The sequence below is a fragment of the Microcebus murinus genome, chromosome 4 (genome assembly GCF_040939455.1).
Source record: "Microcebus murinus isolate Inina chromosome 4, M.murinus_Inina_mat1.0, whole genome shotgun sequence".
NCBI lineage: Eukaryota > Metazoa > Chordata > Mammalia > Primates > Cheirogaleidae > Microcebus > Microcebus murinus.
The window spans coordinates 101017993-101035570 of record NC_134107.1 but is presented as its reverse complement, the minus strand read 5'-3'; the positions used below and the strand labels follow the sequence as shown (position 1 = coordinate 101035570).

Sequence of the window (17578 nt, the reverse complement as noted above, 5' to 3'; positions counted from 1 at the left end):
GTTTTAATTTGTTCTTGTGGGTGTGACACAGTATGGTATTATACTACATAGGGAAGATCATATCTGTTTCAATTACATGAATTATAACATTTTAAATATATTTTCAATTTTATGCTTGTGAAAAAGTTCATGCTCAGAGGTAATAGCTGTAATAACTCCTCTTATTTTAGGAAATTTTGTAAAATTTTAAAAAGCTATTGTAAATATTCCACTTTAGGTTTCTGCTTGTTTTGAACAAAATATTTTTATTATCTGTGATTAGCCTTTTAAGATTAAAGCATAATATTGATTGGGTATAGGGATAATTTGTCCAGAAAAGATCTGATGAATCATTGGTGTCATCTGGTACCTCCTGCCACCAGAGGGTGCTAAAACATTTAAAAAAATCCCTTGGAAATTTAAGTAGGAAGGAAAACAAAGAAGAAAAGAGAACCATTTCCCTCTCCACTTACCGAAGATCTCCATGCCATTCCCGAGTAGCCAGGTTATCTGCGGAGGGGGCTTGCTTCTCACACTGGAGCACTTAAGTACAACATGTTCTTCTCCGTTTTGCTTTTTGACAACTGAAGCTTCCAGGGTTGGCTTGAAAGGAGTTGCTAGAAGAAAATGGATTTTTCTGGGCTTAATTAATTGGTCTACATATCTCAGCAAAGCACAGAGCCTAATAATCTGTAGGGATTATTGTAGGGTATAGTCTAATTAATGGGCATATCTTTACTTGATCTTTTCCAGAATACGGACATGTTTTTAAAGGGCTTTTATATGCGTGCAAAGCTACTTTGGCTGAAGTCAGAATGTTACTCAGTGTATGATTAGTCCCGAAAATTCTCAAGCAGACTGTATTTGGTTGGTAGAGCACTCGGTGAGGAATAAAGGCCTGAATTCTAGTCCCACCTCTGTCACTAACTAGTTATCACTGCTTGGATAAGTCCCTCAACTTCTTGGCGTACCAGTGTTCTTGTCCGTGAGTGGGCTCTTTCAGTTCTAAACTTTCAGCTCTAAACTTTGATGAGTGAGCCTATGACTCACCTCAAGGTAAATTACTTCTCTCCCCTCCTACCATCAAAGGTATTTCTCTTCTGAAGGACCCCTTGGCCCTTTTTTTTTGTACTTCTGTCTTGGAAATACCTTTTAGCTAGGCTTAGTTTTTCCTTTTCCATTCTCCTTCCACTTTGGTCTAGAACTACACTCTTCCACATTTATCTAACTCATTCATCTGCCATCAAGACATTGTGAAGGCACTTATTAGCTCCAAGGATGCACTGGACAGTGTTACATGCTGGCAATACAAAGACGAAAGAGACACGGTCCTTCAGGGAGCTAATAATGTCGGGGTAGACTTAGCCCCTACACTGTTAATTAAAAGATCATGTGCTGAGTGCAATGGTAGAGGTACGCACAGGTACCTCTACCTGGCTCAAGCTTGTACATGGCTAGCTAGAGCCAGGATGGTGTTGGAGGTGGCCCATAAGGCTGGGGGAAGACAACCCTTCCCGAGCTGAGTCACTTGGTTCTCAAAACCTCCAGACGGCCATTCCTTCTCAGCTACTTTCCCACTGTGCCTTTACTTTGTGGCAGTCACTGTGCTACAATGATTCAACAAAAAAAGTTTAAGAAACTCATTTGTGTGATATGTGGGTTGATGTTACTTAGAGACCAATAAAAAGCAATGTTTTTAATCGATCTGTTCTGCTACAAAAAACAAAAAAGCAAAGCTATTAAGACATATACTGGAAGAGCTGTCTACAGAACTGAGTCCCAGATGATTAGGAGGTTGTCACTTCCTATTGGCGCCTCCCACTGCCACCCCCTATCCCCAACCCCCACCCCCTACTCCCCACCCCTGGCAGAAGAGAGGAATTGTTTTGGCAGAGGATGTGAGCAAATCGGGCAGTGCAGCTACATCTGTAATTCATCCTATCTTAGGATATGCTGTCATGAGGCACTCCTGCATTTACATACATGTTTTGCTTCCTAAATGAGTGTGCAAACTCCTTACGGGCAGAGTGTGCCTAACTCATCTTTGATTCCCTGGCGCCTGGCACATAGTCACAGCTCATCAAATATCAATTCTCTTTCCATTTAGTTTCCCAGAGAGAAAAGTTAGGTGATGCCAAAGCCAAATTTCACAAGTTCACAGTTCAATCTAGGGCTTGCTTCTCAAATTGTTCTCTTCTGTTTCCTTTCAATGAAAGATGGCAGAGGCTGGGTGCGGTGGCTCACGATTGTAATCCTAGCACTTTGGGAGGCCGAGGCTTGCGGATTGCCCGAGGTCAGGGGTTCAAAACCAACCTGAGCAAGAGCAAGACCCCGTCTCTACTAAAAACAGAAAGAAATTAATTGGCCAACTAATATATATAGTAAAAATGAGCTGGGCATGGTGGCGCATGCCTATAGTCCCAGCTACTCGGGAGGCTGAGGCAGGAGGATCGCTTGAGCCCAGGAGTTTGAGGTTGCTGTGAGCTAGGCTGACGCCATGGCACTCGCTCTAGCCTGGGCAACAAAGCGAGACTCTGTCTCAGAAAAGAAAGAAAGAAAGAAAGAAAGAAAGAAAGAAAGAAAGAAAGAAAGGAAGAAAGGAAGAAAGGAAGAAAGGAAGAAAGGAAGAAAGGAAGAAAGGAAGAAAGGAAGAAAGGAAGAAAGGAAGAAAGGAAGAAAGGAAGAAAGGAAGAAAGGAAGAAAGAAAGATGGCAGAGGTGCCCCCAGGAAACCCCTTGTTGGAGGCAACATTTTTAAACTAATATGTTAGATTTAAAAATGTCACGTCGTGTTCATAACTATATTGCACCCATCCCGGATTTACTTCCTGGGCTACCTACCTAGCACCATCACTTTGACTTCCTTGGTGCTCACGGAGTTGCTGTAACGCAGGCACTTGTAGACGCCCTCATCTTGCAGGGTCACGTTAGGGACTCTGATGGACAGCTGACTGGCTGAGTGATGAAGGAGCTGGTATTTGGAATGTTTAAAAGCTGCACAAGAGGGAAATAGAGATGCCATGAGGAAATGTATCAGATGAGTACAGATCGATCGCCCACAGGAATAGCTTTTGACTTTCGCACTTTAAAGGGAAAAGATGTCATGCCTTCGATTGCACTGCCTTCCAAATTCTAGTTTTCCCAGTTGATTCCCCTCAAAGTCAGTTTAGGAAGTAAAATATGTTGATAGTGAGGTCTGTAAAATTAACAAATTGTTTATTTGTGCTCGTAGGAAATTAAGAATGCTATGCTGGCAAAGGGTTCTGGTTGCAGGAAGATTTTAGACCTTTTTTTTTTTTAATGAAAAATGCCCCAGGGTGATTTACATCTTTGAAATATGATTCACTTGAAGTCAACCAGTCACAGTGTATGGGTAGAATGGAAAATAAAGGCATTGATAAATGTACCAGATAGGTGCTTTTTATTTTTGGTATTAAAAGTCTTGTTATTATTTGAAATTTCTCACAGATTATGACTTAGTTCTTCCAGATGTTTAGCCAATGGCAAAAAAGCAAGCCCCAGAAAGTTCCAGAAAGTTCCACCCAATAGCAAGTGGTCCTCTTAACAGTGTATGGGCCTGGGAATTCCATCTGGGGTCAAGGTTCCCTTAGCAAATTGGAGGCTTCTGAAATTAGTGTTTTTGTTGGCTTTGATTTTTACTGTTAAGATTTATAACATAAACAGGCCTGAGATAGTTAAATCTTAAAGGGCTGACCGAGGAAGGTGTTCCTCATCTGGAACAATGGTTGTATATCCTGGGACACTGGTATTAAATGAACCAGAATTTAGGAGCTCTCAACCTCTGCTCTGTTAACATTTGAATCAATAATTCTTTGTTGTGGGAGATTTCTTGTGCACTGTAGGATGTTTACCCACTAGATGCCAGAAGCACTGTGCCCCTTTCAAACTATCTCCAGACATTGTCACATATTCCCTGGAAGGCAAGATCATTCCAGGTTGAGGACTATCAAGCTAGATCAAGCCATTCTGCTGCAGAAATCTCAGAATGTCCATCTGCTCCAAGTTCACCAAAACCAAAAACAAAGCAAAATAAAACAAAAGCATTATTTAACAGAATTATCTCTAAGTTTTTTTCTCTCAGAACAATTAATATCTTCTTATTTTATGAGAATCTAGTATTAATAGTCGATTTAGTTTGAAATAATGTATTTGATTATTTTATATTTAACATGTTAGTATTTAATGATGTTTTTAAAGCATATCAAAAATTTTTAGAGGCTCTTCTTTATAAATAAGAATGAAATTTGCTGTTTTAGAGAGTTTTCCAATTATTTGGCAGCTAGGAATATTAAATGTAGATATCAAATTATCTCATTATGAAGGAAAAAGTTTAGTGAAATCATACCCAAAGTCAAAGAGATGAAATAAATAAACTTTTAAGACATTAACTGCCATGTGAGTTGTATTTAACTCACACTAGTTTTGAGCATGGGTCCTCAGGAAGCATATGAAAACTCAATTCTCCTAAACAAATTCAATAAGTGTGTCATGAGTCACATACAACTGAAGTGGCATGCAGTGTAAAAACTGATTCTAGGCCGGGTGCGTTGGCTCACGCCTGTAATCCTAGCACTCTGGGAGGCCGAGGCCAGCGGATTGCTCAAGGTCAGCAGTATGAAACCGGCCTGAGCAAGAGTGAGACCCCGTCTCTACTATAAATAGAAATAAATTAATTGGCCAACTAAAAATATATAGAAAAAATTAGCCAGGCGTGGTGGCACATGCCTGTAGTCCCAGCTACTTGGGAGGCTGAGGCAGGAGGATCACTTGAGCCCAGGAGTTTGAGGTTGCTGTGAGCTGGGCTGATGCCATGGCACTCTAGACTGGGCAACAGAGTGAGACTCTGTCTCAAAAAAAAAAAAAAAAAAAATACTGATTCTAGTGCCACATGAGTTGCATATAACTGATGCACAGAAAACAATTAAATGCAAGAAATTTTTCATTAAATTAAAAAGGATTGTTCTGTTTTCAAAGTTTTAATTCTATTTTCATAATAAAGCTTCATGGCCCCAGGGAAAAATTTTTTTTCTAGTGTGGCAGTCAATGTGTCAAGAGTCCTTTTCCATCTCAGGCATCCTGAAGTCATTTCCTGTGTGTTTGTGAAGAGAGGAATGACTGCCCTCATTTCCGAGGTCACAACCTGTCATCTTGTGCTGCTTACAGATCTTGATTTTACGTTAAGACCAACAGGAGAAGAAGAGGTTTCTGGAAGGGAGCTTTGTCATGTGACTTTGGATTGCTCAGACGGAAAATGAAGCAGCTGGCTCCAGAGGAGGGGTGATGGTGTCGGCTGCCTGAGGACAGAGGGGTCACAGTCAGTGGGCTGCCTGTCATTTTGCTGTGGTTGTGTCATGGTCGCTGAGAGTCAAAAAGTGATGAGGGGGTGGGGACATGGAAATGTGCTTTGTAATTTGAGTCCCCTTTAACAACCATGCTGGGGGGGTTTCCATTGCAGACTTCCTGCCCCCTAAAAAGCAGCCCCGTGTACCACAACAGGCTTCGGAGGTGTGATTCACATGTAACAGTAAGTGGGCGGAGCCTGCCCTTCGGTGACTCATGCAGGCTTTCTGTCCCACCGGCCTGGCTGGCTGGAATATCCCTCAGGTTGAGGTCTGGTGGCGATTTTTTTTTTTTTTTCTGTCTTTCACTTACCCGCATGCTCATTTAAAAAAATGGTGAATCCTGAAGGGGTCAGCCACTGGAGGGAGGCAGCCTTGCTCAGAGAAGTGACACACTTTAGAGTGAGCGTGTGGCCTTCCTCCACGGTGATGGTTTCCGTGTGGTTAGTCAGAAAGGCCTCTGTGGAGGGAGAGAATGGGGGACAGTCAGGCTGGGGGGGCCGAGCCACACCTGCAACGTGGCAGAGATTTAGTCCCAACACAACCTCGTTCGTTCATTCAGTCATTTATTACACATTTATTCTAGAAATCAAAACATAAACAAATACCAAAAAATGTAAGGAGAAAAGTGAGCGCTGTGTGTAGGCGCAGTAAAGACGCCTCATGAAGAAGGGAAGGGGACATCGGGACTAGGTTGGCGAGAAGGGAAGGGGACATCGGGACTAGGTTGGCGAGAAGGGGTAGGGTTTTGACAGGAAGAAAGGGGAAGTTGAACAACTGTCCGACAGGTACTGGGAGCTTGCTCTGTCAGATGCCAGGAGCTGTGCCAGGACATAGCACCTGTATTTAATTTAATTTTCGAACTAATCCTATAAAGGAAGAATTATCATGCTCACTTTACAGACGGGGGAATAGAGGCTCAAGGTCGCAGAGGTCACGGAGCTGGGATCTGCACCAAGGGCTGTGGACTTCGAAGGCCATGCTCATATAACTACATCGGCCTGTCTAAGCTGCGAGACTCAGAAAACTCAGCCCTTCCGGCCTTGGTTTACAAAATGGGCATGTTGCACCACCAAAAACAAGTTGCGTGTCTAGGATTCTTAAAAAGAGTGTTATAACTTGTGGTGCTCTCGTGAATTATGGAGCTGCCCTTCCCGGGGAGTAGCTAAGCCCCCCTGTCAGCACTTCTACACCAGAGGGAAGATGTTCTAAGATCTCTTCCAATTCAATATTCCACACTGGCGCTTTCTCCAGGCAAACATGAGAGTCTAATTTCCCCGAATCACAACCCCCAGAGAATGATAGACAATGGGTTTTAAGCAGCTGCAAATTTATCTCCCCAAAAAGGAAATTAATGGAAAAATAAACTGGCGTTACTGCTGATTTAGCACACTTATTGCCATTCATCATTTCTTCAAATTTGAAATTGAAAAAAAATGTTGTTGTTTTTTTTCCTAAGGAAAAGACAATTCCTATCAATGAAGGCATAAGACACTTTTAAAAACGGAAGAATACCATGGGGTTATAAATTACGAATAGCAAATGTAACAAGTTTTACTGCATCATCTTAAACCTTAAAAAAAAAAACAACAGAAGGGAATGTATTTCCTTGTGATAAGTTTCAAGTATTAGGAAAAGTGCTTTGGAGAGCTCTGGGAATTAATTGGTGCTGACTTTTTTATTTATTCCATTTCTAGGTCATTAATTTCAATGTAGCCTCCCATACTTATAACCCAGAATTATTGTATTGTATTCAGATTGACTTTCATGGGAAACAGTTTACTTGGGTTCTAGTGGGAAAATATCCATATCATCTGCTGATATTATAATGAATAACAACAAGAAGAGATTTGAGTTTTCAAAAAAGCATTGAGGCATAAAGCTAGAATATTGCTTAGATGTGGTCATTTGGAAATATTCCTTTTTTTTTTTTTTTTGAGACAAGAGTCTCGCTTTGTTGCCCAGGCTAGAGTGCCATGGCATCATCCTAGCTCACAGCAACCTCCAACTCCTGGGCTCAAGCAATCCTTCTGCCTCAGCCTCCCAAGTAGCTGGGAATACAGGCATGCGCCACCTTGCCCGGATAATTTTTTCTATATATTTTTAGTTGGCCAATTAATTTCTTCCTAATTTTAGTAGAGACGGGGTCTCGCTCTTGTTCAGACTGGTCTTGAACTCCTGACCTTGAGCAATCTGCCTGCCGTGGACTCCCAGAGTGCTAGGATTACAGACGTGAGCCACTGCGCCCAGCCAGAAATATTCTTTTTTCTTTTTTTGGGAAATATTCTTATCTATAGAATTAACCCATAGTTGAGTGATAATGATAATATTAATAGAGAATGAAAATGGAATTTCTTCTGAGGGATTTTTGTTGGCAATAAAGATTTGTGAAGTCATGTAATCCCTATTGTGGTATCCTTATGACATCCTTATCAGGTAGATAGGGGAACTAGATAGAGGTCCTCAACCTTGGCAGTACATTAGAATCACCTGGGGAGCTTTCAGAAACCCTGATGTCCAGGCTGCACCCATCACTAATGAAGTCAGAATTTCCTGTGGGACTCATGCATCAATTCTCTGGAGCCCAGGCTCAAGTTCTCTGATCATTCTACTCCCAAAGAACACAGTTGCAGTGCAATGACTAATTAAAATTCCAGAGTCCCTGGATGCTCCCCAGATATTTGGAACCGACACTCTGCTTCTGCAAGAACCACATGAAACAGGAGGATAAGTATCGATCTTATTTTCAAAGACTTCCAGTGAAAGCCATTCTGCCATCCCATTGTATCCAACCCCTTGTGCCCTTAGCTGGACTGAGTATTCTCTCAGCAGGGGCCTCCAAAATGTAACGAGGGGAAAGTGAGCAAATAGAGACCCCAATCTTGAAGTCAGCTGCCCCTGAAGATGGGGCACGGGTCATGGTGGGATGGGTGGTGGTGCCAAGGAGGAGCCAAAATCTGTCTTTTTATTACTTTTACCTTTTGATCTTAGTTCTTTCTGTCCTCTGAAGATAAATATTTTTTCCATAGCATGGTCAAATAATTAAAGAAGACAGGCCTTTAGTTTCATTATCATTTCTTCATCCCTTCCCAACTTTCATACCTGAATAGACTGTAGTTTGTCCATGTCCTTCTAAAAATATTACTGTTTTCCTGGGACAGGGGACTCAGGTGTCCTCAAAGCCGGCCAGAGCACAGGGGGACATTCACCTGTCTTACACTGGACCCTGTGGACCCCCTTTTCTATTAAGACCAACGTTTCCCTCTTGAGTTGTAACATCTCCCCAGGCTCATGGGGAGCAAGTGGTCACCAAAACACCCAGATCTTTTTCAGAGGACTTGTGGTCACCTCACTTGTCCCTCATCCTGCATTGATGCTTTTCATTTTGGAACCAAAGCTCATATTTCACATTCTTTCTAGGTCAGTCTTATTTGGTTGGTTTGGGCTGACGGTTCAGCTTCCTGAGAACATTTGGCTCTTGATTCTCTTATCTGTCATTAGTCCCCAAGGCTTTGTACCATCTGAAACTTGAACTTGCTGCAAGGAGGAGCTGTGTGATACCCATTTCCCTATCTGTAACGTGGGTGGCCTGTGATGCAATGGCTGAAGCACACACACTCAAGCCAGATCGCCTGGTTGGAATCCTGGCCCCTTCACTACCAACAGCATGACCTTGGGCAAGCTGTGTTGTAGTTCCTTACTATAGAAACAGGGAACACAATAGTACTCATTTATACAGTGGTTGAGATGATTAAATAACATAAAGAATAAGAATAGGTTCTTTGCACATAGTAAGCATCATGGACTGCTATTACTTGGTAAGCATTGCCCAGTAATTATTTGAAGAGCTGAACTGACTCTTGCTTTAAAAAGAAAAATTGAAAGGGTAAGTGTCAAAAGACAAAGCCTTGTAGCTCTGCAGCTCCTCACTAGGGACCTCCTTCCCAGATGTCACAGGACTATTCAGTATTACACATTCCAGGGTCCTAGTAGACATTAAAAGAAGCAGCAGTTACAGCCACAGTAAACATCTTGTTATTGGATCAGCTCAGGGGAATTAGGGCTTTTAAGGATTAGATAGTGATAATGAGTTCTTTTTATTTAGGACCTTAGGTACCAAGGGTTGAATTAATCTTGCCACTCAGTTCATGGCACCCTGTCATTATTTTATGGAGGGGAAAAGAGAGAGAGAAAGAGGGGAGAGAGATAGCCGGGCATGGTGGCCCATGCCTATAGTCCCAGCTACTCAGGAGGCTGAGGCAGGAGGATCCCTTAAGCCCAGGAATTTGAGGTTGCTGTGAGCTAGACTGATGCCATTGGACTCTACCCGGGGCAACAGAGCAAGAGAAAGAAAGAAAGAAAGAAAGAAAGAAAGAAAGAAAGAAAGAAAGAAAGAAAGAAAGAAAGAAAGAAAGAAAGAAAGAAAGAAAGAAAGAAGAAGGAAGGAAGGAAGGAAGGAAGGAAGGAAGGAAGGAAGGAAGGAAGGAAGGAAGGAAGGAAGGAAGGAAGGAAGGAAGGAAGGAAGGAAGGAAGGAAGGAAGGAAGGAAAGAAAGAAAGAAAGAAAGAAAAGAACGAACTCTGTGGAATAATAAAATTATAGAATTCCTGTCCACTTTCCTGTCTTAATCACATAAATTGTTTGCTTTTGTGACATCATTTATTAGCATATGTGTCAGTGTTGCTCTAAAAAATGTGCTGCTCAAAAAAAAAGAACCTCTGCCTTCTCCTGCCACCAAATCAAATCTGCTTGCTTTTAGAGCATGCACAAGCCACCTGCCTTATGTCACTGCAGATGGACTGTCATATTCCTCACCTGGGCACCACATTCCATCCCATTCTGTTTACTTGAGGATTTCCCTCCTGTGTTGCCCCATCTCTCCTCTGTGTCAGCATTTTTTCCCTCTTTAACTGTATCATTCTCATCAACACACAAACATAGTGTTATCTCTCCCGTATTAAAAAGAAAAAAACGACCAGGCATGGTGGCTCACGCCTGTAATCCTAGCACTCTGGGAGGCCGAGGGGGACGGATTGCTCAAGGTCAGGAGTTCGAAACCAGCCTGAGCGAGACCTTGCCTCTACTATAAATAGAAAGAAATTAATTGGCCAACTAATATATATGTAGAAAATATTATCCGGGCATGGTGGCGCATGCCTGTAGTCCCAGCTACTTGGGAGGCTGAGGCAGCAGGATTGCTTGAGCCCAGGAGTTTGAGGTTGCTGTGAGTTAGGCTGACGCCACGGCACTCTAGCCTGGGCAACAGAGTGAGACTCTGTCTCAAAAATAAATAAATAAATAATAAATAATAATTTAAAAAAACCAAACTCCTTGATGTCATATTCACTTCTGGCTACTACCTTATTTCCCTTTTTTTATTGAAAAATTCTGCCAAAGAATTATCCATACTTGCTCATTTCACTCTTCCTTTCCTGGTCAGGTTTTCAACCGCACTACTTCACCGAAGCTGCTCTTTGTCAAGGTAGATAAAGACCTTCACGTTGTTCAAACCAATGGTCCATTCTCAGACCTTATCTTAGTCAACCCACTGTGTGCTTTCCCCATAGCTGATCACTCCCCGCTTCTTATGGAAAGCAATGTCTTTCCTAGGTTCCCAAGATATCAGTCTTTATTCTCCCAACTCACTGGCTGCTGCTGCTGCTTAGCCTGCATTCCTGGGTTCTCAATGTGCCCTCCACACAGTGGAGGTCACATCCTGCATCTCTTCTCTCTGTGTATGCTCACCTGCAGGTCTTCTCATCTGGCCTCATCACTTTGCTGATGACTCCACTTACATGTCTAAAAGGCATCTCACTCTGGCAAATCCAAAGCAAACTCTTGATTTTCTCCCCCTAAACACATTCTTCTCCTAGACTTCACCGCCAGCAAACAGTAAGCCCAGTTACTCAGGCCAAAAACCAATAATTCCGTAAAGTAGGCATCATTATTCCCATTTTACAGATGAGGAAATCCAAGCACAGAGGATAAGCAGCTTCCGAGTCAAGATTTTAATCTAGAACTGTCTGACTTTCATTGCACTATGTTGATTCTTGCTTTACTCTCTAGTTCTCGTGCACTGTCTTGTTTCCCATAAACAGAGTTAAGTTTAAAAAAAAAAAGGTTTAGGGAGCAATGAATGTTTTATATTTTTCTAAAATGTATTCCTTACAGAAACTTCTACAGTGTGAGCATGAAAAGTAATGGTTTAATGCCTGTGCTCATGATGGCACTATAATGCAGGCAATGCACAGATATCTTTGTTCTCCTGTTGTTAATAAGAATACTGAGAAGCAGGAGGTAAGTTAGTCACACAATGAAGAAATGACAGAATAAAGACTAGTGCTAAGAAACATGCCCTAATTTCATCCTTTGGAATTAGAAGCTGACACGTAGATATTTTGCCCATGTTTTTGTGTTTGGTGAAATGATTGCCTAGACAGAAAGTCTGCCTTTGGTAAGATGGGAGTGGTGAGATTTATCTGCAGTCTGTTTACTAATAAATGTCTCCCATTTTAAAGGTGTATATATCATTTGTCTCTTTCTTAGGATGCATGCTTACGAATTAAATAGTCATTTAACTCTTACAGTAACTTAAAAATGGTGATGAGATGTAGTATGGTTTTTTTTTTTTATCATGGACTAAAATACTGTGCATTTCCTAAGATTAATGTCTGCTCTTGCTGTTGAGAATTCAGAATCGGGGTGATGACCAGACCGACCACGCTAGAGATCGTGACTTTCGCGTGGAAAAGGCTGTGTTTGAGGCATAAAAGAGTAGTTTCCTCCGCTCTGCTCCAAGCCTTGCTTTTGGCTTTACAGGCCTATTTTTCTTGCAGTATTATCATGTCGACCCCACGTTTGGCTTAGAAACAGGAAATTATTGTAAAGGCAAGAATAGCCCTGGTGAGAAGCCACAAACCCACCCAGCCTCACTCCAACTGTAGTGCTTAAAATTTTTTTTTCAGTGTTTCTAGGTCTTGTTAAAAGGTGGAAGAGGAGGATGATGCACCTAAGTTTAAATAGTACATTTTCTAAGGAAAAGTTCTCCACGATCTTCTCCTTGCCATTGGAAACTAAATTGGAACTTGTCTTCTGAATTTTCTTTTCACCTAAGTTTGGGATCAGACTTTCACCTTGGTTGTCAGAGAAGTAGGGTGTGTTCACCACTTCCTCCCCATAGGCTCTTAAGACGTGTATATGCTCATTCACTTTTAACCTTTCTTATTAGACCCTGCCTGCTGTAGGCCTGCTTGCTAGTTCTCTCTGTCTGGGCTTCAGAGTTTGCATTGCAAATTAGTCCTCCATGGCTGCACACATGCTGAGCACACAGAACTTGACAATGAATGACTGCGGCGTGTGAGGTCACCACTTCCTACTGGCAGGTCACATTTACTGAGTCGATTATTGGCTTCTGGGCTTGGTCATTATCTCCATGACTGGATCCATCCACCCATGCATGGCCATGTGTTATGAGAACGCTAGCTGAGCTTGGGGCTATGGATTGTGACTGGTTTCTATGTGGCCATGGGGCCTGTGACCTTCAATAGCATTGCTATCCTCCTAACCTCATGAACTATTAATATTTGTCCTGTCAGGGGATAGCTTCACACCAAAGCCCATGTGACCGACTCTCATCTAAAAGGGCAAGCAGCAGGCACAGTCAGTCACCTACCAAAGTACCTGTAGATAAAACCACTGCCATTCTTAAGGTTACTCGCTCTTTCCTAAGATTTTGGAAGTTGCCATGTATAATCTTTACCTGTACTGTAGGTTATCATAGTAGACTGAAAAAAGAATAGTCTTTCTTTTTATTGCCTTAATAGCCCTATTTTTGCATGTGATAAATGTAAAACCGAAGGAGAGCAGGTCTGTCCTGCAAAGACCCCAAACTCCACAGTAGAAACTCCTGTAGAAACTCACTATCTCTACTGCCCCTGTGCTCTACCAGTGTCTAACATAGATAAGCCACCTGCTCCGTCCAGTGTTTCCTTATATTAGTTAATGTCATCACCAACCACCGCCTACCAGATATTGGAGAGGTGCCCTGGACTCCTCTCTCCAAAACATCTCTTTAATCAATTTCTTCCTCTTTTTTCATTACTATTGCTGCCTTAATGGAGGCTGTCATCTTTTCTTTGCTGGACCATTGCAATAACTTCCTTCTAGTCTCTCTTTCTTCTAATTCATCCTCATCTGCTTCTGGAATTACATTTTACAGACGTAAATTTGATCATATCTCTTCCTTCATTAAACTCTTTGCTATTGCTCCCATTGTCTGTAAGAATCTGGCCAAAATTCCAGATGACTTGACTCCTGTGTTCTCCTCCAGTGTCGTCTGCTGACACTCCCTTCCAGGTAGTCCATGCACCTGGTCACCTGCTGTTCCTAGGAAGTTCCAGGCTCCAGAAGATACTTTACCTTTGTCTATGCTGTTCTCTTGACCTAGAATGCCTTCCTTATATCCTTTATGACTCAACTTAAAGACTCAAGACTCAATTTCACTCAACTCGAATTACACTTTTGTCAAAAGTTCCCAACCAGGCCTTAGCCTCCCTATCCCCTCAGTGACTTACGCTACTTTCCTGTAAATTCCCAAATACTTGGAATATGCTTCTATTATAGCACTTAGCCCATTATTTTATAGTTATTTGATTACAAGTGGGTCTCTGTGGCTAGATCACAAACTCCTCATGGAAAAGTTGTCTGCCATTCATTCATTTTAACATAATGTAAGATTTTAGATATTGGTTGAATTAATAGATAAAAATTAGTAAATGTATATATTCAAGAATAAATATTTTAATAGGATAACTTTGCTTTTAATTGTTATATTGAATAATAAAGACTAGAGCTACATTAAAACCAGAGACACTCAGCAAGTTAATATCTCAAACCAGAACCCTAGTTCCATGACTGTTGTGAAGTATTAAGCAAAAATGTGCTTCAATTTAGATTATTACAAAAAGGAATTTTTATTATTTTTAGATAGAATCAATAGAGAGGTGTAAAATCAATTGTAGGTGTAAAAATCAGTCAGACTTGTCAAAATTAAATTATTTTTAGTATAGCCTTAAATAAGCTATCTCGACAACATGTCATCAAACACATGACTTTTTCCCGGTCGAAAGAAGTTATCAAAATAACTACTTAATTTGCAATTTCCCTTATGCTTTCTGCATCCTGCCCTCCACTAACTAACCAAAATGTTTGAGGGCTTAAAATCTGATGGATTTGACATTTCTGTTATCTATACTGTAGGTAAATGGAATGAATTTTGGAAAATTCTTCCTTATTGTCTTACCTATCCTGGGGACTCTTTATTCCAGAAGTAGCTTTGACAAGAGGGCAGGCTCTGAGATTATGGGACTTTTTTAAAATATAATTTCTGACAGCCATAGAAGTTGCACAGTAGATCTAGTCACAGTGATCTTTTCATAATTTAATTTTCTAAAATCAGCTGAGAATTTATACCTTTGTCAAAATTGATGATTTGCTGCCTTTTTGTTGACAAGAAAGCAACGTGGTCAGCTCTTTTCCTATCTGGATCTCTGCTGGGCCTGAGCAAGTTTAGGTCAGGTGAGCAATCATTGCTCAAGGGCCACTGAGAGTAGGTGCCCTCTGGGTGTCCCTTGAATGAATTTTTAAACTGGCATTTTTCAATATTCAGTCTTCCAAATTGTGCAAGTAAGTGGCTTTCAAACTTTTAAGTCACATTAAGAAACACATTTTGTGTGAGATACACACACACACACACACATATACATACATACACATACACACCATGAAATACTACTCAGCCATAAAACGAATAAAATAATGCCTTTCACAGAAATTTGATTACAACTGGAAGCCATAATCCTAAGTGAAGTACAGGAATGGAAAAACAAATACCACATGTACTCACTTACAAGTGGGAGCTGACCAATGGGTGTACATGGTCACAGAGCATGGTATAAGGGACTTCAGAGCTGGGGAAAGGGGACGGGGAGGGATCAAAAACTACCTATTGGGTACAATGTACACTGTTCGGGTGATGGGTACACTAAAAGCCCTGACTTCACTATACAATTCATCTATGTAACAAAACCCACTCGCACCCCCTAAATCTATTGAAATAAAAATAAATAAATAAAGCCATACAAAGAAAAGAAACACATTTTCCATCACAACCTAGTACACATACACAGTGCACACACACAGGTTAATTGAAAATTTCATGGATAATAGTTTTACTATGTGCTTCTCAGGTTGCCAGCCATTTACTAGCCATGAAAACTGGGACAGGTTACCTAACTTATTTTAACCTCAATTTTCTCATCTGTAAATTGGGATGTCAACACCTACCTCAGTATTTTTGCTAGGGTGAAATGTAATTAGCAAAAAGTGCCCAGCACTGTGCATGGCACAAAAAATATTTTTCTCCATATATATAAATAGTATTTAAATAATTTACATTTTAGAAGACTTGTCTTAGGTTTACTTAAGACATGATTTTTGCTACTTATTTAAAAACTTATCTTTAGAAGGTATCTTTTTGGAAGCAATAGCTAGAAGCTTGAAAAAGTTAAGGTCAGTTAAAAGCTTTAACTTTGGAATAATTGAAATCATTCTAATTTTAGCTATCTAAATGCACTCTTTCTGAATGTATTAGCTATTCTTTAAGCCACTTATTGAAGAAACTAATATTATTCATTACCAAAATTGGATCCTTGTTAAGTGCCTCAGGGTACAGGGACCAAAAAAGAAGGCACTAATTAAAGTGTATAAAATAGAGAAATGAAGTACTATGTAAAATAGGAAATCTAGATTTTAGAAAGAGCATCCTTCAGATGCTGTTCTGCAGTGAATGCAGAATTAGAAGGATAGGTGCATTTCATGAAACAGAACTACAGATTCTATATTTGGAAACAAATGGGCACACAAAAAGCAAGCAAGCACGGGAGTTATGAGTGATTTCCTTTGCATGAATGTGAGACAAGTTGCAATCAGAGACTTAGGGACCCCAGGAGCCATTTTCCTACACACCTGCCACCACTTTGGGGTACAAAGTATTTCACCTGCACTAACTGCATCTTTCTTTAATTTTCATAATGCTACATTAGAATTAAGCATCAAAAACAAAATTTGAAAATTATAGTAAAATATAAAGTATAACTGGCTCTTTAAAAATAAGTGCCAAGTTTTCATTGGTCTCATTATTATCTCTGAACTTTGAATAAAGAGTTGTATAGCGTTTTACCATTTGCAAAGTGAATTTTCACGTTTCCAATTTTCACGTTTGAAATTTGATCCTTATAACAATCCAGGGAGTTGGGTAGATCAAATGTTTCTATCATCTTGGTTTGAAGATTTAGAAATAGTTCCAGAGAAATTAAATGATTTGCCTAAGATTTATACAGCAAGGAAATTTTTAAATCCAAAACTGACACTCTTTCAACTGGTATATCCTTAAAAGACAGAGCCTAATAAGCTTGTTACATTTTGTTATAACATAGATTCCACAGAGACACACATTATAATGATCCTTTCTGATCTGAACAAGAGATTACATAAAGGAGGCAACGTCCTTCAGATGTGTGATTTGAGCATGGCTTGAAAAGTGTTAGCAAAGTTACCTGGTTGTTACCTGGATCCTCTGCAAATGCGGTTGACTGACTGCTGGGTAAAACTGGCAAAACATTAGGTCAGCTGAGCAACATAAAAACATCCACTCTAAGTCCTTACCTTGCAAGGGGAACCAAGCCAGCAAACTGAAAACTCTCCACCACATATTGCACTGTACCGCTGTAGCACTTCGAGCACTTCGTCGACTTCCTCCAGGTACTGAAATAAATGGAGCTGTGAAGTTTCTTTTGAAGGGAGAGAGGCAGTAGCTTTGTGACCTCCCGTATATCAACTCCTCCATCTGTCTGGGAGCCCCCTTTTACATAGCTGCCCCCAAAACACCTCCTGCTGGAACATTTCAGGGACCACAAGTGACATCTTGATTGTGGAGAAGTGTGAGTGATGTGTTAGTGGCAAAAATTGTTCTACCACAAGTGGGTAGTGCTGGTAAGTTGACTGGCTGCAAAGCTTTGGGGGAGAGGAAGGGTGGGAGGGAAACTAAAATGTCCCCGTGCAATGAGGTCACCCTTATTTTTACTTTTCTAGTTTACTGGATAATTATAATTAGACAATTTTGCTCAACTCTTGGGAATATTTTATATTTTAACTCTGGTAACAATTTCGAATGGTTACCAGG

General features: G+C 40.7%; 1 protein-coding gene across 1 annotated transcript in view; it reads right to left on the bottom strand.

The window, feature by feature from the left end:
* The window catches only part of CRTAM (cytotoxic and regulatory T cell molecule), a 33031-nt gene extending 15660 nt beyond the window's left edge, over positions 1–17371 (bottom strand). Inside the window, exons 1-4 of the mRNA XM_076002597.1 lie at positions 17062–17371; positions 5652–5798; positions 2820–2972; positions 453–596 (exon numbers count right to left, since the gene is read on the bottom strand). Coding sequence (XP_075858712.1) covers positions 453–596; positions 2820–2972; positions 5652–5798; positions 17062–17242 — 625 coding nt within the window. The 5' untranslated portion in view covers positions 17243–17371. The remainder of the gene's footprint in view (positions 1–452; positions 597–2819; positions 2973–5651; positions 5799–17061) is intronic.
* Between the last annotated feature and the right edge of the window lie 207 nt (positions 17372–17578).